The sequence below is a fragment of the Clinocottus analis genome, unplaced genomic scaffold (assembly GCF_023055335.1).
Source record: "Clinocottus analis isolate CAN_PGR_092001 unplaced genomic scaffold, fCliAna1.0.p SCAF_13, whole genome shotgun sequence".
In the NCBI taxonomy this organism is placed as follows: domain Eukaryota; kingdom Metazoa; phylum Chordata; class Actinopteri; order Perciformes; family Cottidae; genus Clinocottus; species Clinocottus analis.
Genome location: NW_027175854.1, coordinates 12,316,674 through 12,342,426, shown reverse-complemented (window position 1 = coordinate 12,342,426; position 25,753 = coordinate 12,316,674). Strand labels below are relative to the sequence as shown.

Below are 25,753 nucleotides of genomic sequence, written 5' to 3'. Positions count from 1 at the left end.
CCAGCACGAGCCCCCTACACTTTTTTTCAGTGAGGATTCGCTCGGGGACGTTGCCCATATTTAGGCAGCGAGAGTTGTCCAGTCTGTGCGCGTGACTTGTGTGTTCAGCACGTGTGAATAAATCACATCCAGGTGCGTCAGGTCCACCTGGATCACTCGTGGTCCTGCGCCTCACTCACATCCATGGAGAACAAGGGGACCCTGAGGGAAATAGAATAAGTCTTCAACGTGGCCATGAGTATTCAGACATAAAGTAATCCTCCTCTTGAACAAGAAAGAACAAGTTGCATTAAATCAAATTACAATTTTAATTCATTTCAGTGGAAATAAGAAAACATTTCAATGTACTCTTGTTTAGTGTTTCTCAATTAATCTAGTCCAATACATCTCAGTGAGAACTATCCAAAAGTCTTTCAGACTCAGATTATAAAACTATACATATAATTCAAGTAAGAATTATGTTTGTTTAAATAGAATCAACCCAGCACTAATAATATGCTAATCATTTACAATAAGCTATACATTTGTACAAATGAGCCCCACCAGCTGCAACATTAGGTGATACTTACACATATATGCGTCAATAATTATGATCCAATTATACCATGTACATTTTTAAATGGGCCATTCCACATAGTATTCCTGCTTTTTGCACTTTAAGTACAATTTGATGCTACATTTGTATTAAAACATCTGAGTGCACTTTTTAAATCCGAAGATAGAACACAACCTTAACCAAAATGCCTTTTTTCCCTCTTCTTAGTCATGGCAATTTCAATTTTTTGAGCTGTTGGAATGAAGTGTGCCCAATCAGAGCCAGTTAGGGTATGAAAGGGGATGGGAGCGGGGCGCACACTCCCCGAGTGTAATCCTGCTTACCTCAAGATGCAAACATGCTTCCAATATGCTCAAAAAAAAAACTATAATTCAAACGGTGTCTCTCTTTCTCTTCATTCTTGTTATCATCTGTTCAGGAATTCACTGGATTCTACTCAGGCAGCAACTTATGTTTTTTTTTTTTTTTAAAGTCTGGTTGTATAGAAGTCTTTGAGAGAATGACTGTACTTGTCTCTTGATTTATTCCCCCAGTAAACATTGTAAACATAAGTTCATGGTATTAATCTATAGTTTCAAGTCTTCTTCAAAACAAAATGATGTTCATTTAGTAAATTATGGTCATTTAGACTTCAAAGTCAAGCAGGAGATGCTTTAGGGCTTACTGGGATTGACAGGTCTCTACCAGAGCCGTGTACGGCATCTCTGTGACACTCCTCCACAGTCTACAAATGGTAACTTCTGTTCACTGGTTCCAAAAAAACAGATAGCCATACAGACAAAATGTGAGGCTTTAAAACCGCTGACCACAAACGTCACAACAACTATGACCACTTGTTATAGTCTACGATTGTGACTTATTTTGATAGAGGCTCAGTGGCTCAGTACAATAATTTTTTATCCATAATAATGCAGAAATTTGTCAAGTTTGACAGCATTTTCCTAATTTTAATATAGTTTTATAAAGAGTGTTCAAAATTACAAATAAATAACACCAGGAGTTCTATTCCCTTTTCAGATACATTTACTTTCTGATGCTTATATTTTGAAAGACTAGGTCCATCCCTACTTTGCTAATAAAAGTTAGTGAGAGTGGAGTATTTTATTGAATCAATAAGACTGGTTCTGAGCTTCCTGTTGAGGTAGTTGGGGACTTTTATTTTGAAGTGGTGGGAGTGGGTCGAGCTGATATACCATGCAAGGCCTCATAACAAGCCATTTGTTAACATACTGTTACTTATTTAGAAGCGTTGGGGGTCGACTACAGAGGGGCAGAATCAAATTGTTTGTTATTTATAGAGAAGTTATTCCTTAATAATGGGGTATCATAGGAAAAGACCCTTTGCCATAATATCTCCTTATTGTGTTTGTGTGCCTCATACTGCACTAATTAGCTCCTCTCAATCAGCTGTTTGCAGTCCACTAACTTTTATTGGCAGGTGACATAAAAGCATGTGGCAGAAGGTTGGAGATCCTTCCACTTTCAGGCATCTCAAGTCATTCACCTTCCACAGCTATTTTATTTGAAATAAACCATAATTACCTACATTTTGAGTTGATTTTATGTTTTTAGAGAGAAAATTGTGGAAACGGGTGAAGTCAAAGATCCTTTTGAAGCAAACTTTTCTGCTCCCATGCTCTCTAACAGATAAGTTAGCAATCACAGGTTGCCATGGTAATTGCTAAGTGACTCCTCGATTAGGCATAGAATTGACGCACATCTGATATCCTTCCTAAGACAAAAACACTGTAAGTCTTACGGCTTCAATATTTTTACTTAAGCATTTAAGACATCCAGAGATGTATATTGTGTGAAAAATGAAACAGCGTTTCGCTGATTTCTGTGTCAGGTAACATAACTCATGTTACAGTTGGTCGGAGATCCTCTGACTTTCAGGCTTTTTTGGCGAAACGTTTAAGCAATAGCAACATTGTACAGAAGAGTAGAAATATCCCAAGGATGCAGAAACTGTTAAAAAGGTAACTTATTGTGGAGATTTGAAGCTCCCCTCCAGTCTGGAGCTAGAGGGGAAACAACTGTACACAACTGTACACATCCAGTACACAACCATGAAAAAATGTGAGACATTTTCTTCAAAGCTTCAAAGAAGTTTGAATCTGATTTAAATGTTGAGTAATGCACCCTATGAAACTCTAAACACTGGCTTCAATGGTCGCCATGTATACTTCTGTTCGACAGTGTGTCAAGTGTTGTTTTTTTTTACTGTTACTTTGTGTGTGCTAGTTGGTTCGGGACGGTGACCAGTTCACTCTGGAATCTGATATTGGCTACATTAAAAAATGATATGACCAGCCAAACAAAGAGAGAACTGATCTGAATTTAACACTCGGGCTTGCAGTCTGTGCGTAGACAAAGTTGTAGCAAACATTGTAGGAATAATAACAAAATAAACAGACGTGATACGATGTATGATTAAGTCAGTAAATGATGCTGGTTATGAACACAAAATATAGCTCAATATGAACCAACTTGGTTTGGCTGAGGAGGCTCTTCATCTTGTGCACAGGGTGAGAAGTGAAAGTGTCAAAGTGATAAGAAATGGATGTCGAGAGTTTCACTGAAAACTGGCTTTATTGAATATAAATCTCTGTTACAGTGCCCATGAGGTGGTGCTGCTGTAAGAAAGTCAAATGTGAGCAGAAGAAGGTGTTGTATGATTACAGTCACTTTGGTATTAGGCATGCTGTTCTAGCTGTGCCATGTGAAAAAAAAACATGAAAAGAAAATAAAGACGTGGTGTGAAAGACGATTTAAGTGATGCTCTGATAAATTATTTAACTGAGTAATTAGTGAAGTGCGTCTAGAGGTTAAATGATTGGCAGCAGTTTATAATACTTGATAAATTCGATGAAGGCACTTAATATACTGGGGCCAAAGAGTGATCAGGCCCTTGGTAATGACAAGTAAAGTGTGGGTCATATCTATCAGAAAACAGACCAGCATCATGGGATTGTGCTGGTAAAAGGAATCCTCGAGAAAGTATTAAGCACTAATATCGGCACAGATGACACATCACTGGAGCAAGTCACTAAACAAATAGTCAATATGATGTCAAATGTCTCCAGGTTAAATATATGGCTTCATACTTTTTACACCAACATGTATCCTAATCTAACCCCGGCTTACATCCAGCTGCTTACATCCAAATACTGACACAAAAAATGTTTACTGACATAGCGACTTTTCAATACATTTCATAGCTCAATCTTTAGAAAAATAATGTGTTCCCACTTAGATTTGATCCATTGCAAAGTTTTTTTTTCTCCAAATATAGTCTTAAAAACTGCTTTTGTACTATCACAGTCCTTATTTCAGCTTTAAACAGTATGATAAGTAACATATTGATTATCATCACCGTCAACGTGGTCACTCACCACAGAAACCATGTCTCTTGAAGCATGCGCTCGCATACACACACACACACACATACACGCACAAAACACATATCCGCATAGAACATTTGCATAGATTATGCATAGTTTGCATAAAAAGCTTAATTGTGCTCGCCTTCACATTTCTAAAATCGAAAAGTAACTTTCTAACAGTGAAGGGCAAGCTAAATTTATTGGCAGGATTTAGCAATTGTATGAAGCCACGTAGCATTTACACAACAAGACATGTAATCCAGATTTTTTTCAAAAGAAAGATATATTGAAAAATATTTGATCATATATAATCAAAAGCCCAAATACCTTAATAAGAATTTCTGTATTATCAAAATTCCTAATCATTGGCATCATTTGACTTTGAAAATTAAATACAGGAACATATTGAGAGTCTGCCTAATGTTACATGAAGCCTCCTCTCAGTCCATGTTGCTCCATGTCGCTGGGGGAAGGTCCTGAGCATTCCACGGATCACTGCTGCATTGTTGATGCACACGCACTCTCTCACTGCTCCTGGCCGTCCTCACGCAGCTCCGAGGGAAGGAACTTGTACTGCTGCTGTCGGATTGTGGCCAGCTTTCTTCTGGCGTCGTCCAGCTCCCTTTCTTTCCGCAGCATCTCCTCCTGAGCGGCTATGATCTGCAAGACAACGTGGTCGGTCAGCACACAGAAGAAGCCCTCATTGTTAGCAGCAGTAGTTTGGATACCAGAACTAGGCAGAAATGCTAAGCTTTGGATTGACCAACATGCCGAAGTGGGTGTGCATGTGGCTCTAGTAAAAGGCGCGTGTCTTTCAAACCCCATGTCCAATCCCAGAACACAAGAGTAGAAGTATAGAGTAGACCTTCAGCTGGTAACATTATTTGTCCTGCCAACATCAGCAATTTAAACTAGCATCGCATCAATGGCCAAGAGTTACATCTCGAGCGAATGAAGCCAGAAAAGTGTCCTGATCTACGACAAGCAATGCCGCTCTCTCTGTGATCGAGAGCAATATTGATTAGCTATCTGTTACCGTCACCAGGATTTTGACAACACAAACAGGGCAAGCTGTTTTTTCAAAGAAGCGATCACAATCTAATTTTATTTGTATTGATTATTGAAAATAAGTATTTTTCAAGTATGTATTTTCTTTTATATCTGCACATGTATGCACATATATTTATGGTCCTGCTGTGCAAGGGACCTTTGACTTACCTGAGCAATACCTCCCACCATCTTACTCTTGACCACCACGGCTTGGTCATCCTGAGCATCAAACGCTGCTTTCTGCGCCGCTTTCACAAGGTTATCAGAGGCTCTCTTCACGGCGTTTCCAGCAGCCTGTAGAAACACACAAGTTAAAAAAAAAGAGTTAGTTGAGTGTGTCATTCTTGACACTGGAAGCAGTAAACTGACAATAAAAAAAAAATCCTTTACTGTTTTTTTTTTTTTTTTTAAGCAAATGAAAGGCCTGTGCTTTAGGATCAAAGTCCAAAAAGAGAAGGGGGATTTAAATAGCTTAACAGATATATCTCTAACCATTAGCCATTATTTAGTCTTTGAGTAAATGTTGAAACAGACTCATGCAGGCTTGAGACAGCAGACATCAACTGTGCTTCTTGTGAACAGCAATTCCTGGAAAGGCAATGAAAAGTTCCTCCACCGCTCTGAGAAAACCATAACAGGTTTTTTTCCTGCTCAGTGCCTGAGAATAACTGTAAAAGGCAACGAGCAGCAGCCTGCTGAACTGCACTCCGAGCCAAACATTTGTCTCATTGGGCAGCTCGGCTCGTACAAAGAGGAGTTTTCTCCTTTTGCGGCTCGTCGACTGAAATCAGACACTGTGTATCCTCCTCTAGTGGTTTATCTTTGGCTGGAATGTTACTGTTAGTCTGGCCCTGACATACAACATAACGCTGTGCAGCTCCCGTCACCAGCTGTACTGTATACAAAGGCCACATACTAAACTGGGACTGTCACAGCATTCTGGTATTTTAAAAATGCACATCCAATCCATTGTTAAATTGTCAAATCCATTGTCTGAGGAAATGGTTCTCCAGTAGGTTTCCCTCTGACCGTCTGCACTGGCCTCATTTCAGCCATGTTTTCACTCATTTATCCATTTAAATCAACACAGCTGTCTACAGTAGTGACCCTACAGCTCAAACCAAATGGACACCACTGCAAGTCAGGTGGACATGTTGTTGTTCATGCGTGGTTCTCTACACTCTTATAAATGAAAGCGCTAACTGTAACCAAGATGGGTTTTTCAGCTTGTCCTCATGGGAGAACCATTATTATACCTAGAACCACACACACACACACACACACACACACACACACACACACACACACACACACACACACACACACACACACACACACACACACACACACACACACACACACACACACACACACACACACCTGAGCAATACCTGAAGATTACCATCTTGAAATCAAACATCTTGGAATACCATGTTAACACTCCCAGGTTGGCTGCTAGGTAATGTTGCATTATTTTGGATGGTACCAAACAATCTGGTGCCTCAATCTGTAAGCCAGTTCTTTCCCTGAACTAGCTGCTGTCATCAGGAACTGTCCCAACAGCCACCTTTCATCAGAGAGACTGTACAATACTCAGCACTCTGAATAATACAGCCATAAAAAGCCCAGTGGCAGAGAGTGAAAAGAGCAAATGCTGCGGGTGTAATCATAGAGCGAGGCTAATGTTTCCAGTTCTGGTGCCATGTGCGGACTGGTAGATTGTTTCCAGAGCTCCTGTACACATAAATGTATGGGAATTACTGTGGCGGCAGCTGCAGGCCCAGAAGAGGAGGAGATAAGCCACTGCTGATTGGATCAGAGAATATGAGATGGCCTGGGCAGCCTGATGTGCTCACAGCCTTAAATATAGTCTTTTTGGGTGGATGGGATGACAGGAGATACTTGTAGTTTGTGTTATGTCTTGGGACTAACTGCATTCGTTACACTTAAAGGTCAAAGCAACTCAAGGTCAGGACTAAAGGGACTAGACTACCACTTTTATGGTAACGCAAAACTAAATTTGTGGACCCGCCCTGACATGATAATGAAATGCAGCAGTATGTTAAAGGCACTCTTACCTGTGCTGAATATAGAGCACACTAATTCTTATGGAGCAGCTGTACAGATCATGCAGCTCACCTGTAACCCTAAACACTCAAACTGCAGCCTATTAATAGACTGTCAAACAACCTCAGCTGTTACAGAATGACTAATGTTGTGGTGGGAGTATTGTTCCCTCAGCAAGTACTGTAGGTCTGACATGTAGTAACAGAGGAGGATCTCATTATACATTTGACAATATCAGATGTCAGTCTGACAAAGCATAATTAGAGGGTTAGGGAGTTAACTTTGGACCTAACCCTGGCTTTTCAGTCTATAGAAAACGGCTCGAGTTCAATCAAACTCAGTTGGTAACTAATGCAGAACAAGACAGGCTGCTGAATATGTACTGTACAAAATACTGAGCTAATTCAAATGATGATTCTGGTTTCATCCTTTAGTTTTCTTATTGCCAAGGACAAATGTGCTGGTTTAGCAATGTGTCAGTCCATCTCTGTACTGTCGGAGGACGCCTTGCTTATTTTTCTACCCAACAGAACAAATTCAATCATCCTGACGGTTAAACATAATTTAACCACCTCGCAGAAAAGAGAGCGAGACGGAAAGTGTGCACAAGTGGGGAAGAGAGAATGCGTATGAATGGACGAAGAAGTGAACCTGAAAGGTCACTTTTGTTTTGGGAATGTAACATAACTCAGTATCAGAAGTGGTCGTGTGTTAAGCAGCTTAATAGGCATCAATATGCAGTCCTGACCTGAAGCCTCTTCATGGTCTGGGAGTCCTGGTCAGCCTTGACCTTGCAGGCCACCAGCAGCTGAGCAGTGGAGGCTGCCACCTGCTTAGCTGACGAGATGAGCTTCTCCTCGCTGGCGTGTCCCTGCACCGCAGAGTTGGCTGCCTCACACAGGTTGTTAGTTGCTGCTGCAACCATACGAGCCTGAGGGTTCAAAGGCATTGACGGTAAGATGTTTTACGAAGGACTTTGACACGTCCTTAAATAAAGCTTGAGGGCGAGGACTTACAGCTGAAATCAGCCCCTGAGACCACTGTCCATCATCCACTGCATTGGCTTGGATTGCTCCCACCTAAAAGTACAGGAAAACTGGCTCAGAATCATCAATCTTCAGCATTCATTTATAGAAGAATGACATGGATGGGCAAATTCAATCTCTGAACCCGTCACAATCAGCATTATTTCCGTTGTTACGGTTCTCCTGTGCTCACTGCCTAATATGGTGGATTTTGTCCCAATGGGGCGTGCAGAATCTGTATGCATCAGTCTGTTTGTTCAGGAGCCATATCGCATTAGTTTTAATGTTCAAAAAACAAATGATCTTTTTTCATACTTTCTGTCTGAATGTATCTGTCTAAAAACACTCTTAGTTCAGGTCTTTTTAAGAGTCCTCGCTCTACTTTACTCTGATTGGCTTGTGAGTAAAGTATGCTGGACTTTTGCAAAGGTAGTTCTCAAGCTGTAGGCAGTATAACTTAATGAGGACGGAGAGCCATATCTGAATGGCTTGTTGAATGTTTCTGATCTAGAAAGCCCACAACAAACTGACTGGGTTTTCTTATTTTGTTTTTTTGTGGGTTGGTAGATGGATGGACAAGCAAAACAAAGTTGAGATTTTCACCATATGACCCCTTTTAAGTAACAGTAATTCCAGTAACACTGAGCTGTGACGATGAATCCCTCTTTTTCAGAAAATGAGGAACAAGCTTCACTTTCAGTCTCAAGTTTCTACTTAAACACACTTGTCTGCAAAAATAAGCAATTTCTGGTGGAATTAAAGTTGTGCTCCAAAATTGGACTACAAGGTGTTACCACATCACCATGTTCTTGGTTTTCTGTTTGTTGCGAATTATGAGAAGAAACTCAGAGGTAACCATTTCTTTGTGGAGGGTTTAAATGTTGCCAGCGGCGTTAAGACGTACCTTCCCTTGAGCCACCAGCTCCCTCTGTGCTGCTGAAGCAGCTTTAACCAGAGCGCTAGTGGCAGCTGCAATGGACTTGGCTGCCTCCAGAATCTGCTCCTCAAAGTTCAAGCTCTCATCTGCCTCCTGTTTACAAGAGAGGGTAAATAACAACAGTCAATAAATGCACTGTGGTACAGGGCGGCGATGATCCGGGGAACATTCATTTTGACAAAAAGTGAACAAAGTTTTTCTACAGCATAGGAAAAGCTAGGGTCCACAAATACTTAGAAGTGGAGCCATATACAATGCTAAGCAGGTAAGGCCCGTGAGACAGCTATCATTCATGGTGTGAGGAGTTAAGAGGCCAGAAGACGTGCAACACACACACAGTATGTGACCCTGCAGTGAGGTTAACAGGCACACTGGCACTGCTGCCGCTCTGTAAAAAGCCCTCTAACCTTGGGTTTGGTCCTGGGCCTCAGCTGCTCCAGTTTCTTGGCAGCTGCTTCAATAGCTGCCGCTGCTCCTAACAGCTCGTTCTCTGCGATGACAGTAGGATCCTCGGGGTCCACCCACTCAGTGCCTACAATACACAGAAACACCCAACATGATTTAGTGGAATATTGTGTTATGATAATGACAGTATGGCGCACAGTATCAGAACTTATTTCAAAGTTCTGCTACTTGCAAGTTCTCTATACAATATTCAGAGTTCAAGCCATTTTAAAGTGTTTTCAGAACAAAGGGGTGAGGGGGTCATCAGTTGGCAGTACTGTTACCATCGTTTGCACTGTTAGCACCATTAGCTGTTAGCTGCCTTCTCAGCTGTCACCATGTTCAGAGGCAAAAGATATGCTTTAATTTTCACATTTAGTTATTTACTAATACAAGTATTTCTTTAAGTTAACAGTGTGTACTAGTGAGTGATTTGAAATTTGATAAATTAGTCCATAATAATCAGTCCTCAGTGATCAGCATAATTATCAAACATGGCCTAATAACCAAGAGTGTGCGGTGTTATAGAACAGCACCGGAGAGCAGATTATCCCACATACATTAGTGGAGATCAATAGCTAAGCACTGATTATTTATACAAGGTGCAATATGTTTGTTTTTCAACTGTACAGCTCCCAGTGTATCACAAACAGTCTCTGTTGCCATGATAAAATGACACACGGTCACATTCTAGTATAAAAACTAATAGCAAATCCTATAGAACTTTGCACTCAGGTTCTTCAGTGTCATTAGGGTAAGGTTCCAATTGGCACTTTCTATTTGGATCCTGTTCCAGATTCACTAAGCTCTGAGGCTAATTACCATCTTAGCCATTTGTGTCTCTCCTTGCTCTTTTTTTGGTGTCCAACTACAACATTTTTTACCTGAATGATTTGTAGATAAAGTAAGCGGTGCACATTTAGTTAGGGTTATGCAAGGCATCCATAGTTGACGAAAGGCCAAATACATAAATTGTCTCTAGTCTGGTTTACGCATGGAACAGAGATAGAAGCAGCACTTTCCAACTCTTGCTTTCTATTTTGTCATCAAAGTGACGGTGAAACTGCCTCTATGATTGCATTACATTTCTAAGATATGATTGGCGGTACATCAAAAAATAATGCCTATCAACCTAATACAGTAATCAAAATCAGGACCTCTAGTATTTGATAACAAATATATGGTGTATAAAGTTACCAATATTTCAATGAGTGTAAATTTCAGCGGCATCTCACATCTTCTGTTGTTCATCTCATTTTTAGGTTGGCATTAATTATATCCTCTCTACTAACCACAAGTGGTTACACTTCAGTCAGTAACTTATGAAGTAGAAGGCTAACCTCAATAGATTGGATAAGGTGTTTGAAGGGACTGAGGCAGAAAGAAAGAACAGGGGGGCGTTAATCAGGAATATAAAGCTCTGAGGATGACTCTCCCTCCATTTGACAGATGATGCATTTATGGAATCGCCTTGGATTCAATGTAATTTGTACTTGACTCTTAAGAAGGGGGATACCAGAACAGAGCTGTCTGAAACTGTAGAACTCTACAGGGAGTAAGCACTAATCCTACTTCAGATTACTGTCAGGGCTCATTTGCATGAAGTGCTCTAAATAAGACCTGATGCTGGGCTATTTCAAACGTGGCTTGTCTGCCCTTTTTGATGCTTCCCCAGGCTTTTTTTTTGTTTGTAAACGAAGCGGCTTGAAAAACGTCTGTTGTAATTTCTTTCTTGTACATCAGTACCATTTCTTAGATTGCATTCACATATATATGACATTTGTAATCGTCTTACTACCATGGTTTAAGGTGATAAATTGGTGACCTATTTCTGGTAAGAATTGTTGTTGTCGGCTACATCCAGACCCATTTACAAGAATCAATAAGAACACTGACACTATGATAAGAGGCATCTTCCGCCATGACAAATTCCTTGTTTGTACAAACTTACTTGGCAATTAAACAATTCTGATTCTGACAATTAAATGTAACTGTAGACAAGAAGAGACCCTAAGGAATGCAGTTTGGTTATGTTGTTATTCAGCTGAAGAGGTCAAAGGTTAAGATACCTTTCATGGCCTCGGCAGCCTGGATGAGCTCTGTGACGGAGCCTGCCACCCGCTTGGAGTAGTTGGCCAACTGTTGCTTCAGTTCATGCGAGGGCTTTTGGATGATCTGCAGGTGACAGGAAAAAAAGTCACAACAATATAAGATAATATTTCACTGAATGTGTTATATGTGTGTACATATGCAACTTGACATTGGGAAGCTAAGTGTAAATCATGGAGGCCATTAAAAAAGAAAACGCACATTCCATTTCCCATTTGTGATTACAGGAATACCTCTCACATCCTTCAGGGTTTTCCAGAGTGCTTTGGGGGTGATATGATGAAGATACAAAAAAGGGCATACAGAATAAAAAAATTCAACTTCTGGGTGGTTAGCCAATTTCACTCAAATTCAAATTAAATTAATTTTGATTAAATTATATACATTGGAGGCAGCATTGTATTTCTCTGTGATTATTATGTTTTCATTTGATTTTTTATTAGGAGGAACCTAAAAAAAACTGAATCTTAATCTGAGAATGATTGTTTGATCCCAAGAAATGATGCTTTACAGGTTAATGTGATCAATTGATAAACTGATAGAAGGTTGCTGACGAGACTCTTCTTGCTTCGTGTATTGACAGACAGGTGCAGCAGACAGGATAAATGATACACCAGTTTATCATAGGTGACCATAGGAGTGAGAATCAAGCCCATCCAAGGACCCCCAGTTCCACAGTGATGAAGCTGTATAAACACAAGCCTACATATGCATTGCTCTCTAAATGTGATGAAAATAATGCAAACAGTAGGTATTTCTCTGGTGCACACACAGTATTGTAGACATGAAGGTGAAATCGCCCTGACAGAAAATAAACCTACAGTATGTGCCCTTAAAGTCGGGCAGAAAGGGAACTATTCCTCTGAGTATTAACCACACAGTCTTTAGAAAGAATTGCTTTTCTGTCAAGTCTTTGTTAGAGAAAGACTTTTACCCGGTTTGCACAGTCACTTGTACGATAGATTGCGTCTCAGTGTGGCTCAGTGGTTAGCATGCCCCTCTTTCAATCAGAGGATTGGTGGTTCAATCCTTGGCTCTGCTAGTTCATGTCGTTATGTCCTTAAGCAAGACGCTTAACCCCTCTTGTTGTTCCTCGTTGCTGTGTCTATGGTGCATAGAGTAAACATGTAAGTCGCTTTGGATAAAAGGGTCAGCTAAATGAAATGTAATGCTACTGTATCAGTGTTTTCATCGTAGAAACACATGATGGCAGATGTCCGCCTCTATGGGGACACCATTGATTAAATGAGGCTTCATGTTGGACTTGGAGACATATCTGTAGGAGCACATTATTGCCTTACATGCCTACTGTTATTGTTACTGTTATGTAATTATGTAGAACTATGTGGTTTTGGAGGCACCCATGTGACTTCATGAATCTATATCAATGTGAACAGAGACTGATATTACAGGGAGGACATGAGAGAGTCAACTTCTATCAATGACAGGCCTGTCTCACAATTCACTGAAAATAATGTCAGACTAGCTGGATTTGTTGGTGCTCAGATGGGTTTTGGTTTCTGGTATGCGTCCTCTGACTGTCCTTGATGGACATGCAGAATTCAGGTTGGAGCAGTGTGTGACAGGTGCAAGGCATTAACAGGGCTCAGCCTATCCACAGCTCAAGTTTATTCAGATGTGTTGTCATGAGAAAATAGAGGGGAGGACGTAACTGCACAGGAACGCATGCAGCAGGCCAAACTAATGACACACGCACACGCACACACACACACGCACACACACACATCAAGCCTAGAAAAAGGTTAATTCATCTGTGATGCTATGAGGCTTAAGGTGAAAAGCAAACCGTGTCACCGAGCAACTTGATCAGTGGGTCAGTGTGTTGTTCTGTTCCAACCTTCAGGGCAGGACCTTAGGATACTCACATCTACGATGTGACTGTAAAGTGAGGGATTGTCCAGCATGGATTGAGCATGGTGGTGGTGTACATCTGCCCTCAGCAGTAACGGTTCTCTACCAATTAGCTTCTTCATTTGGATTTTGAAATTTTACCTGCGTGTCAACTTTGCAACCGGAGGGTAAAAACATTTTTTTACTTTTGATTTATGTCAAGAAGTTCCATCCACTCTGATAGAATAGGGCAGGAATACTAGGCTGGATGAGAAAGTAGTACAATTCTATTTATTTAAAGGTGCACAACTATTGAGATGACACAAAGTTTGCAATAATATATGAATAAACTACATTTGCAATTTGATGACCAGGCTGATCTGCTCTGAGCCAGGCAGTTATAAAACAGTACAGAGGCATGGAGAGTGCAACATCCCTTACTGGGTTTGACTGGGAAATGACCAAACCAGCAATACAGGGTGTCAACTTTTACTCCAGGGTGTAAAGGGAGCTGGTGAGATGGCTACCCACTGACATGAACCTACAGAGTCACTGCAATGATGAGTGCAGACGGGATACTCGACTAACGTCAACCTTTAGAGACAGTGCAGCCCACTTTAAGAGTGACTACAATCGTATTGCAAGATCATCCTGGATGTGATTAAGGCAAATGTATTACATACCTTTTATTGCAATTATGGGTAAAAATAATAAATAAATGTTTGCACACCAGCCCCATCAGACCCTAAATCACTCCCATAATTGAAACCCTGCGTGTAAGCTAAGCTTTCTACATCTAAATGTTCATAAAAGAGACAACCAGTAGTCAGTGAGTGTCAGTCTAACATCAGGCTAGAATTAGATTTGACCGTCTTCAGGGGCATTTAAACACCTCCCACGAAGTTAGATTCCTTCAGAGATGAGTTTAAATAAAAGTCTGCCCCCCTCCCTCCCTCCCTCCCTCTATAAGCAAAGCAGGTCTGACTTAGGTCTTAGGTCTAACATGCTGTTGATGGAACTCCGCAGCATTGTTGTGGTATTCAGTGTTCAGTAAAACATTCAACCAATGCAGCCCCACACTTGTGCAGGTCATTCATGTGGCGTACTCACCGGCTTGCACCGACATCAGTGAGCCACAAGTTTAAAAGGAACATTGACAAAACGATGGGAAAAGGAAACAAAAGAGGTCATCAAACACATGACAGCTGATATCGTATCAGACAGCATGCAGCAGCATGCTGTGAACAGAGGAAAAATTACATTTTTAAAGGCTTAAGCAAGTTGGACTTCACATTTTGGGGACAACTGACAGACGAACAGATTTGTTCTTTCGGGGCATTTAAGGCTGCTGATTGATGGGCTGTGATTGTAGAGTCATTACTTAAAGGCTTCCAATGTGATCCTAGGGCTCGTGGAATGACTTCATACTGGGATGTACAGCTATGAGCACTACTGAGGAGCCACTGAGCAAGCCGCCCCATACACACTATTGAAGTGACACTGCCCACCAGTTCACAGATAGAGGCGGCTGTGGTAAAGGGCAGGGCCTTGGTGTTAATGTGTGCAGGTGTTAAAGAGTAGAGTATGGTGCTGCTGAAAATAAAGACATTGACCATACCTACAGAACCATACAGGTGTGTCTATGTTCCCCTTTTCCTCACTGCTTTTAAACGCCTCTTTTAGGGCTCTTCTTGAGAAGCACAATGAGCAGCAGAAAGGTCAATTACAGTGCATACCCTTTAAACAGCTGGGACAATCAGTGCGGTACGAGGAACACTGCTCATAGTGGCTTCTCCCAGGAAGTACTGCAGTCTGAGGTGCAGAGTGGCAACGTGTGAATACAGCAACACTAAAGGCTGATTTATACTCGGGTTTTACACAGAGATGCAAGACACGCATGGCCGCCCTTGCGTGGTCAAATCGGCCGTTTTGCGTGCGTCACCCCAAATTTCTGACTATCCATCAAAGGAACGCAAGCCCACAAGGCTGTGATTGGTCCGCTAACCACATCCTTTCTGAGTCTCACATTTCCTGTTTCATGGCATAATTCCGCTGTTTTTAAAAGCCACAGCAGAAACACAAACAATGGATCCTGTTGAAGAATGTTTGGCTGAAGAGGTCCACAAATATGAGCATTTATATAACCTGTCTGACGAAATATAAGGACACGCAGATGGCGGTAAATTCCTGGAGGGAGATATTGGTGAACGTCGGTGTGCAGGTCGACTCTAAACGGTCGTTGCGCCACCTACTGTTGTGGCGTATGGAACACGCACGGGAACTATAAACCAAAACGAGTCCGTCAATCCGACTGCGTGGCCAGCCGCAGTTGTAGTTGCAGGAGTATAATTCGCGCTTTAGAAGATGTGACCATGAAGGCTTCACAGTCATTACTTTCTGACCCTAAAGTGGAACAAAATTAGACCAATTAAAGTTAAAATTAATAAGATATCTTAAAATTGTTTTTTGTTTCAGCTATTTATGAGACACTGTAGAGCAGGAGTCTGCAGCCTTTTGGATAGGAAGTGACATTTGTAAATGTTTTTGTTAATCAGAGTGCTATATTAAAATTAGGTTTTATGAAGACATTACATCAAAATGTTGTTCTCTAAGGGATCTGTCACTTTATTCCATCATCTCAGCTACATGCAAATCATAATACAAAAAAGGCATTTCTCTCCCATAGTCAGACATTGTAATTATACAGGCGAGCACTGCCAAGCCTGACCAACCTGACCACCAATCTTGGTCATCGGTAATAAATCTAAACTCTGCGAAGAAGGCGACGTGCATTAGCCAAACAGAGGCAGAGTCCTATGGCAGGTCTTCACAGATGGGGAAAAAAACAATCAAGCTATAGTAAAAAAAAAAAAAACAGGCCAATGACTGTGAAAGACAAGGTGTAGCATGCAGATGGAGAGGTCAGTTGAACATTTCTTAAAAATGTACATGCACACTTATTGGAGTGTGTTATTAGTTTAGTAACTGCATAACCACTGCTCTGCCTGTCAGAATAAAACATTATAATCCGATGCATTATAATCCCTGTTAGAATACATTACAATATAATAAAACATTTGTCTTAGAGTTGCTTTAAGTGAAGTAATGAAATTGCTGAAGTAGAAGCATAATATAACAATTATTTTAATCTAAAAAGATTATTATGCACACAACTGTGGGATTTATAATATACTACATGTGAAGCAATTATGAAATATTATGCTTCATAATTGTCTCATGCGACCGTAAAACACCGGGTGCTATGTTGTGATTATTGTTGGACAGCTATATGTGCTTATGGGTGCTTATAACTATAATTACAGATTATGAGACATTATCAGCATGTTTAGAATACATTATAGATATGGCTGTCATGGAAATGTACTTGACAACAAAATACATAATACTAGTATTTCTCTTTTCTTCTTTCCTCCACCTCTTTATTTATTTTGTATTTTTTTGCATGGCTTTAAGGACTGAGCTATTTTCTTTAAAGCCCCCATCTGACTCTCAGGAGGGGGCCGGTCCAATGCAGGTCACACTTGCTGGGAGCTTGTCCAATGTGAGGAAAAGGTGTTATGATCTGATGTTTTTCATCATCTTTCTTTCTCTGTCCTGTTGAGGGGACCCGATGCATTTTTGAACTGACGTGGCAGTAATTTCCAGCCAACCTCAACCGAGCCTGCTGTTGGGTGTTTATGATCTGATCCTCAGTTACAATAAAGAACAAAGCTATAAAAAATGGGAGATGAAGTATTTGAAATTGGACCTTTGACACTGTGGCCATTTCAGTGTTGACTGTTCACTCAGTTTTTGAATGAAGTGTTTGTGGTTTAATTTTTCTTTGTCATGGCTACTGCTGTATGAGGGAATGTAATAATTCCCTCATTTAAGCTACTTCTACTAGCAACGTAAACTGCTTATAGTACAGTGTGTGTTAGTGTGTGTATTGGTGTACGTGGGTAAATATGTCTTACCACTAGCACATGCTCCAGCAGTCCCAGATATCCACAGGCACATTCGTTGCCAAAGCGCAGAGCTCTCATCTGGACCTCCTTGCTGACTTCCGGGTGGTAAGCGGCTTGCTGAGAGGGCAGACAGACAGAAATCCAGTGAATTATCACTAATAGTATGGAGGCCATTTTGCAAAATGTACATTAAAAATGTTTTAGCAGTTGGGTTTGTACAAGATTAGGAAGTTGAGAAGAAACTTTACCAACCTGACTGAAATGTTACTTTGTACCAAAGATTGGAGAAAAATACTACAGCAATGTAAAATGTAGACGGTCCAGACACAACTTGTTAACACTGATTATGATTAAATATACAAGTTAGGTCGCCAAAACAGCTGTGCAGTTTAGAAATCAGAATTTAGATGGTCCAGACACAACTTGTTAACACTGATTGTGATTAAATATACAAGTTAGGTCGTCAAAACAGCTGTGCAGTTTAGAAATCAGAATTTAGACGGTCCAGACACAACTTGTTAACACTGATTGTGATTAAATATACAAGTTAGGTCATCAAAACCACTGTGCAGTTTAGAAATCAGAATTTAGTACCGATATTGGGAACATTTGTGAGGTAAAGAGGTACAGTATATTCAGGGTTTATGCTAAGTTGCACAGCTGTAGCCACTTGGTCCAGTTAGGTGATAAGAAAATAATTATGCATGCATCATCTTAATGTTACAAGGAATGCTTTGAAGAGCAGTGAAGAGGAGCTGTGCTTCTGGAGGAGGAGAAGACTCTGCTGCCGGAGCTGCACAAGGACTCCACCGACTGCAGGTTAAAGGGGGGTTTCACCAGAACCGGACCTGGTTCCACCGATGACGAGCATTAAGAATAACGATATAGAAATAAAGCATTCTCTCCCTGATGGTCTTGTTTACTGATACAGGTTACATAGAGCAACCTGACTCTTCTCCGTAACTCAAACTTTCATGTGCACTCTGTAACTTAATTAAAACCTGCTTCACAATGACAGGATGTTGAAAATGGAAGCAGGGTTTTCAGAGCTTTCAGGGTTTTTGGCAATCTCAGTATAGTCTGCCTTGATTTTATTCCAGAATACTAAACAGAAACAGACTTTTAAGTTTAATTTTTAGGGTAACGTATCACATATGCATAGACAAATGTATCTGGTCTCTTTTTTTTTTTAAATAAAACATTTTTTCGACCTTGATGATTCTTTTTTTTTTTTCATTCATTCTCTGCGGGCCGGTACCAAGGGACCCACGGACTGGTACCGGGCTGTGGCCCGGTGGGTGGGGGCCGCTGACATAAAGGACCAGGACTAAACTAAGATGGTTCTATAAACAGTTAAAAGACCCTCACTGTGCCTTGAATGTCATAGTTAGGGTTAGTAATGTAATTGAAATTCTGTGTAAGGAGGACCAAGCAAAATAAGCTTTTCATTGTATAGAATAACTATCTCTTATCTATGCATATGACAGTAAAAACATATTGAATATTGAATGTTATTTCGAAATCCCATTTTGATAAGATCCACCATAATTTTTTGAATAATGTCAGCTGACTCTCTGGATACCAGGCAGTCTGTATCTATCTCCTGTGTACCTTGCAGGAGTGCAGCATGTCAGCGATGGCCCTTCTGCTGAGATTGGCCGTTGCGATGATGTCTTCTTGGCGACAAGAATTCCCAGCAGCAACTGCCTTCGCTGTTGCCATTGTGATTCCTTTAGTCATGCGAATAAACTCCTCTGGTGTAGTTGTCTTTGGTGGTGGGTCAGAACTGTTGAATACCTATGTGAAAAAACAGGGGAATGTTAAAAAAAATTGTTTTATTATCCAAATGGAGCACTGAACAGGAATCCATCTTGCTGGAAGGAGTGTGGTTTCAGCTGGTATTAGGTACAGCTTTTTCTACTGGTTGTAGCTGGAGATTTATTTCAAATGTTGACTGCGATATATTGACAACTTGTGTGAGTTCTCACAGCCAGCTCCTGCTTGATGTGTTCAATTGTGGCCTCCAAAGCTCTGGTCCCCTTTGTGGCCTCATCCTCTACTGCCTTCACCGTCTTCAGGAGAGATGTCACATTGGTCACCATCACCTGCAGCAGAAAAGTTAGATAATTAGGCTAAAGAGCAGACTGAAGGCGAAAGAAAAGGGCTCAGTGATGCACCTACGGTGATAAATGTCACAGGGATTTTCAAAAAACACAGCATTTCCAGAGAGAGTTAATATACTGTTGTTGAAACGTTTATTTTCAAGTCTTTCTGTACCAAGCAGTGTGGTTCAACAGTATGCAACATGCAATGTAGTATATAATACAAATTGTGAGCCACCTTAACGAGTGCTCCAAAGAAAGTGCTTCTCTGCTGTAGCATCTGTAAACCCTGTCCCAGTGCACCCGATAGTCCAGCTGTTCTCATTCATAGCCCAGCTTAAGGCAGAGCGCTGCTGTGGACGAGCACAGTTTGTCAGGCTCTTCAACTTGTGTCATGTGACTTACCTTAGCAGAGTTCTTCAGTTGCAGCATACTGGGGTCATCATGAGATTTGCCCGCAGCTGCCTTCGTGGCACTGATGAGGTTGCCCAGAGCTTTGGCCACATCTTTCACTGCATTGATCAGGACCACCTGTAGAATACATAACCAGTACTTTAACCTTTAATGTGACACCTTCACAGAGGAAGCGATGGCACCTAGACGCATAGAGTTGCAGCTGTGCCCTAGTTTGTGTGCTGGATTTGTCCTGCAGAGGATATCGTGGATATATTATATGATATATATAGAACTCAGCAGAAATAAGAGCAATGCCAGTATGTTCCTTAAAATAAAAAAGATCAAAATGAAGAAAAAAAAACTGTATATTAGAAAATGAGCATCTCCAGCTCCATTTTTACTTTGGAAATTTTGTTCTTTTATTTCTCATTATTTTTCTTACTTAATTAAGTTAATTTGTATTTTTTTAATACATCTGTTCATAAACTATATTTAGCTCCTGGGGACAACTGCTCTTAGAAGTTTCAACCTCTTTTACTCAGTTTAGGGTAATAGTGAAGACAAACACTGCTGACATGTTTTCTGCTTTTCTACCTGAGTCTCTGGGTCTTCAGAACCCAGGCTGGCAGCTCCCAGTTTAACCACATCAGCCAGTTTGGTGATGGTGAACACTGAGGACTGGGCAGCCTGGGCCAGTTTCTCCTGACTGGCTCCAGCACCAGACACCAGCAGCTTGGTGTCCTCCACGAGAGCCTTGGCAGTTTTCAGGATGTATTCTCTGCACACAGGAAGGGCAGAGAGTCACATATTGAATAAGCAACATGAAACTAGGACAGACATATCTTAACAGATGATATTCTAATTCTCCACATCACAGCATTTCATAGTGAAGCTTATAACGCTATCCGGCCAACACATTGGGGCCGATCTATTCTATGTTTATATGCTTTATACATTATTGTCTGGGTTTAATTTCTCTTACATTTCAACCATGTTGTTGCTGCATTAAAAAGATTTACACTTGAATTGTAATTTATGGGAATTTTTAAAATTCTTTACCAGTGACATGGCTAAGAGACACGTAGATAGTAGTGGTGATAATTTAATTGTAATGAATGAGCTACATGATTGACTCCCCAGTAATACTTTTCTTTGCATTATCTATGACATCCTCCTTGCCATGATCTAGTTTTTTTTACAGGGATACACTAATTTAATCTTTTACAGGAGAGTCTGTAGTACCTGTGGTCAGCGAAGGTCTCTGCGTTCTCTCGGTTCAGAGAACCAGCAGTGGCAAACATGATGGTGGTGTCAAGGTCTGCAATGATTCCAGACACAGCGCTGGCTGCTGTGATGCAGGCCTGGGTGCCACGGTTACCTGCCTGCAGGGACGCCAACACATGGGAGACCTGAAAGAACAAGACAATCTCTTATGAGTGGAAGTTGGACTTGCTGTGTGTATCTCGTTAAATTATTCACTGGTAAATAACTCATTTAGAAAAAACAGACTGCTTGACTGCTTGGGTTTGCGCTGACCTTCTCTGAGACTTTGCGGGCGCTTTCAATCAGCTCTTTCTTGGTGAACGAGTCGTTGGGACTGCATTGCAGAGCTCCAGCTTTGGTCACCAGACCTGTGCAGCTGAAACCCAGCTCGCCCACTTGCTTCTTAATGTGAGAACCAATCTGGACACAAACAAAGGCATACATTTGAATAACAGGACCAAAAATATGTAGAGTGAGACGTGGGGAGCCGGCTTGGGCTGCATAGTGTATCTCAAAGGACGGCTGGCTTTATTTACTTCATCATTCTCTGCGGTCACGGCTGCATATTTGGCCTCATTTGCAAGATTTCCAAATTCATTGGTAAGCTGGTTGGCCAGTCCCCCAAGGTCATCAGGGTTGGTGTTAGACTTGGTCACCTAAGAAGAGATGAGAAATCACAACAGCTCAGTAATAACAAGTGGATCCATTCGGTTTTCATTTAGTACATTATAAAAGAAACAAATTACATATACTGATAATACAATAATGACAACAACAAACAATATTGCACATTTATTCTGTGAACATGCTAAGTATTGCACTGCTGTATCCTGGAAGAAGGATCAATCAGTGTTGGGAAGGTTACTTTATTCTTTATTTACACCTTTTACCAAAAATAATATATTTGTAACCACCAACACTTTGATTTGTAAGTTTAGTAACTGATTACAATAACATTTATTTTGAAATTGAAATACGTCACGCATACGTACATAACTAGTTACTGCTGTTAGTAACCATCATCATTCACGATCAGAATCTACAGAGCTATAAATTAAACACCTCTCATTTACTGCAGTCACCATCCTTAGACTCAGTACATTAAAACAGCATCCATTGTGATCTGCTGCTTTTACAGTTATTAAACAAGATTATATATTACAATGGACTCCGAATCTGCTTCTGAATAAGAGGTTAGTCCCAACCACTCAAACTGGCTGAACATTGGAGAGCCTTGCAATTTTGCAGCTGGAAGCAAATGTGACTCACCCTGTTCTACATAAAAATTATGGGGAGACAATTTCAGTATGACTGAACCATGATCCTATGACAAATAGGGCCGAACTGGGATTGATCATCATGTAGATAACAGGGCCTAAAACACGGGGAGTGGCTTTTAATGTCCAGGTGTGAGCCCCGAGATGCTAAACAAACGGAGGGGCTTGTGCTGTCCAGGGGTGGGGCCCGAAATGCTGAACAGGGAAGGACTTCTACTGTCCAGGGCCAGGGCCAGGGGCTGATACACATAACAGGGAGGTGCTTGTTGTGTCCAGAGTGGCGCCCGAGATCCTAAAAAAGGAGGGGCTTGTGTTGTCCAGGGGTGGGGCCTGATACACATAACAATTTGTATTTTTAAAATATTCAACTTTATTTCAGTGATCAGAACTACTTAGACCTATTGGATGACCATCAAAATGCCTTACCATCTCCTGCACAGTGACAGCGATGGCCTTGGCTGTCCTGACCATGGTAGTCTGGTAGTCCACAAAGGTGCCTTCGGGCTCAAGAGCAGGTGTGTCTGCCATTTTATTGATGGAATCGTTGATTGAGTCCACCATGCCACCCACAGCACCTGCTGCACTGGCTGCCTCCGCCAAAGTTGCACCTAAGTCATCGACTGCTTCTTTCATCATCTGGACCGACTCCTCCAGGGCCTCATGCGTGTGTGCCGCCTGGAGAAAAGAAAACACATTTGACTGGGCAATGCTAGATATGAAACCAGACCATTCAAACAATGGCAACATAAGTGGTGAAATAAAACATTGGGCTCATATTAATAAAACACTTTTTTAATGCACTATATGTATTATTATCATCATCATCTTCATCATTATTTTTATTATTATTATTATTATACCATCTCTGTCGGCAGTTTATATATTTACAGGCAATTTGTTATGGGCGTTTATATATTGAAGCCCCTCTGATGGGGATATTTTTGTACAGTCTCTCAATATCAAACGTTACTGAAAAAGATCAGTTTGGCATGGTGACATGAGGAATCAGTTATATAAGACAGGAGGATCTACAAATTGACTTGGAAAAAACAACAAGTGTAGCAGGGAAATTCTAATTCTATCTCAATGTGTCAAAATGTATAGTATTAAATTGTGTCATAGTGGTTTGTAGTGGTTTGTCTGTCATGTGATCATCTCTGGATTCCAACAAGTGCATTTTTCTATTTCACATATATAAACTAGGGACGTGAAATGATTAAAATTTTTAAATCAGATTAATCACAGGTTTCTGTGGATTAATCATGATTAATCACAGATTAATCATGTTAATGATAATGATGTCTGTAAGTGTGGGACGCTACTCTGACAAAGAAAATTCCCCTTGGGGATTAATAAAGTACATATCTATCTATCTATATATCTAGATTACCCATATTCTCGGTATATTTTTGTAAAAACATAAAGATTTATGATAAAAGACTGATATATACGTTGTCATTTATACATTGGGGTGCTGTTGTAAACAATGCAGCTACAGGCCGTGAGGTGAACCCCGTTATGGTTTCATCCCGCTCCACAGTCGAGCATCAACGCGATCTTTAGCTCTTAAAAAAGAACGAGTTGTGTTAAACTACCAAAAAAAAAGTTTGTCAGTGAAATTCCAGTTGATTATTGATGCGGCGATGTTTTATGCAGAACTAGTTTCTTCAGAGCGTAACAGGATGTTCGTCACAAGTGGAGGTGACAAGGTGCTCCGTGTTGCCAGATTGGTGATGGAGAAGTATCGTACCAAAGGCTCAGAATGGTTGTATTTGGAGGGTAATTATCGTGCATCTGGCAACCCTGAGATCGGTCGACCAATGACAGTTCTCTCTACAGTTAGAGCTCGCGCAAGAAGGTGAACGTAAGATACCGTTTCATAACTTGCAAGAGCGTAATAACTAGTTTGTGAAAGACTCAGAGAAACATAAATATCACACAAGGCAAAATCCCGGACGTATAGGTATCCCTGCCGGACGCATTTTTAGGTCTGGAAAAGAGGACATGTCCGGGGAAAAAAAGAGGACGTCTGGTCACCAGGTAACTCTCATTACTCACTGAAGTCCAGTGATCCTGTCAGCGCCACATGATCCGTAGCAGCCAAGTCATTTTCCGTTTTGTTCTTTCTAGCTTCATACAGCGCGTGGATTTGTGTCATGATTGTGCGTCTTTGCGGTGCTTTGATGCTCGGGTCCTCCGTTGCTACTCGCAAAACTTTGGTGAACCTTCATCCTCAACTATATTAATTTAACTGTTCTGCTCAGCTTGTCACAGGCAGACTTAGTGAGGGGTCTTTGTTGTTCAGTGAGGCTGGTTTGACGCGTTGCTCTTGAACGCCCCTCGCCGACCAACATGCTGTGCGTTGAGATGTTACTTAAGGCTGGTTGTGCTGGTGAAACGACAACGTCTTCCCGAGTGAACCTCTGACATCTACGTCTGACTGCATTAGGGCGGATATAGTTGAAGCTCATTCTGCGCATGCGTTAAATGCGTAAAAAAAAAATTAACGCATTAATCCTGTAATTTAATCATAGCGAGTTAACGCATTAATTTTCACAGCTCTAATATAAACATGATATAGTTTGCTCTGTTAGACATCTTTTTCTACTATTTTGCTGCAGACAAGCCTGGTGGCACGAAGACAGAACTTTTTTTGAGGATGTTTCTATCGGAGAGGAATTCTTCAAATCATAACTCTCAGTATAAGACTAAGTCTCACTGTGTTTTTAACATTTTAACATTTCTGTATTTAAAAAAAAAAAGTCTTCCCGTACTTGCGAGGAATAAGAGTGAAATAGTAATAGCTGTGGTAGTAACAATGATAGTCCAAAATTATGTAATATGGAATTAATGATTTCAAGAGGGAGAATCTGAGCTGAGCTCAGGTCAAATGAACTCTGACAAATCGCTAGCATCAGCTGTTAGTTAGAGATCATTTGTTAATTTAAGTTTCAATACTGTGAAGTAAACAGAAACCTGGCTGAGATTCTTAAAATATATTATGATTATTAATAAAAGACCAACAGTTTTTTCCAAAATGCTAAATGAATGCTAATGCTGAGTAATTTGGCCAGGTTCCTCTACCAGCTTCTCCAGAGGACACAATAAGACGAGAGACAGTTTCAGTACCTTGGGGTTTCCTCCAGCTGCCTTGGCGTTGTCAAGCATCTCCTGGGCTGACTCGGTCAGGGTTTTGGTCTGGTCCAAGACAGCCATCTGCTGTTGGCTGCTGACAATCTTGGACGCTGTGCCTATGGCTGCCATGATCAGGGGCTCAAAGTAACTGGCCATCTGAGATACCTGATCAAATGTGTGCAGAACA

At 40.9% G+C, this 25,753-nt stretch overlaps 1 protein-coding gene across 7 annotated transcripts in view; it reads right to left on the bottom strand.

Moving 5' to 3' along the window:
- Nucleotides 1-3,139: 3,139 nt before the first annotated feature.
- The window catches only part of tln1 (talin 1), a 75,997-nt gene continuing 53,383 nt past the window's right edge, over nucleotides 3,140-25,753 (bottom strand). For all 7 annotated transcript variants that reach the window (XM_068573742.1, XM_068573743.1, XM_068573747.1 and 4 more), the window contains 17 exons: nucleotides 25,561-25,731; nucleotides 22,858-23,106; nucleotides 21,691-21,810; nucleotides 21,428-21,574; nucleotides 21,134-21,300; nucleotides 20,486-20,669; nucleotides 19,901-20,026; nucleotides 19,382-19,498; nucleotides 19,005-19,190; nucleotides 17,403-17,510; nucleotides 11,535-11,640; nucleotides 9,429-9,553; nucleotides 8,989-9,114; nucleotides 8,076-8,138; nucleotides 7,808-7,990; nucleotides 5,161-5,286; nucleotides 3,140-4,602 (listed from right to left, as the gene is read on the bottom strand). In XM_068573742.1, coding sequence (XP_068429843.1) covers nucleotides 4,468-4,602; nucleotides 5,161-5,286; nucleotides 7,808-7,990; nucleotides 8,076-8,138; nucleotides 8,989-9,114; nucleotides 9,429-9,553; nucleotides 11,535-11,640; nucleotides 17,403-17,510; nucleotides 19,005-19,190; nucleotides 19,382-19,498; nucleotides 19,901-20,026; nucleotides 20,486-20,669; nucleotides 21,134-21,300; nucleotides 21,428-21,574; nucleotides 21,691-21,810; nucleotides 22,858-23,106; nucleotides 25,561-25,731 — 2,439 coding nt within the window. In that variant the 3' untranslated portion in view covers nucleotides 3,140-4,467. The remainder of the gene's footprint in view (nucleotides 4,603-5,160; nucleotides 5,287-7,807; nucleotides 7,991-8,075; nucleotides 8,139-8,988; nucleotides 9,115-9,428; nucleotides 9,554-11,534; nucleotides 11,641-17,402; nucleotides 17,511-19,004; nucleotides 19,191-19,381; nucleotides 19,499-19,900; nucleotides 20,027-20,485; nucleotides 20,670-21,133; nucleotides 21,301-21,427; nucleotides 21,575-21,690; nucleotides 21,811-22,857; nucleotides 23,107-25,560; nucleotides 25,732-25,753) is intronic.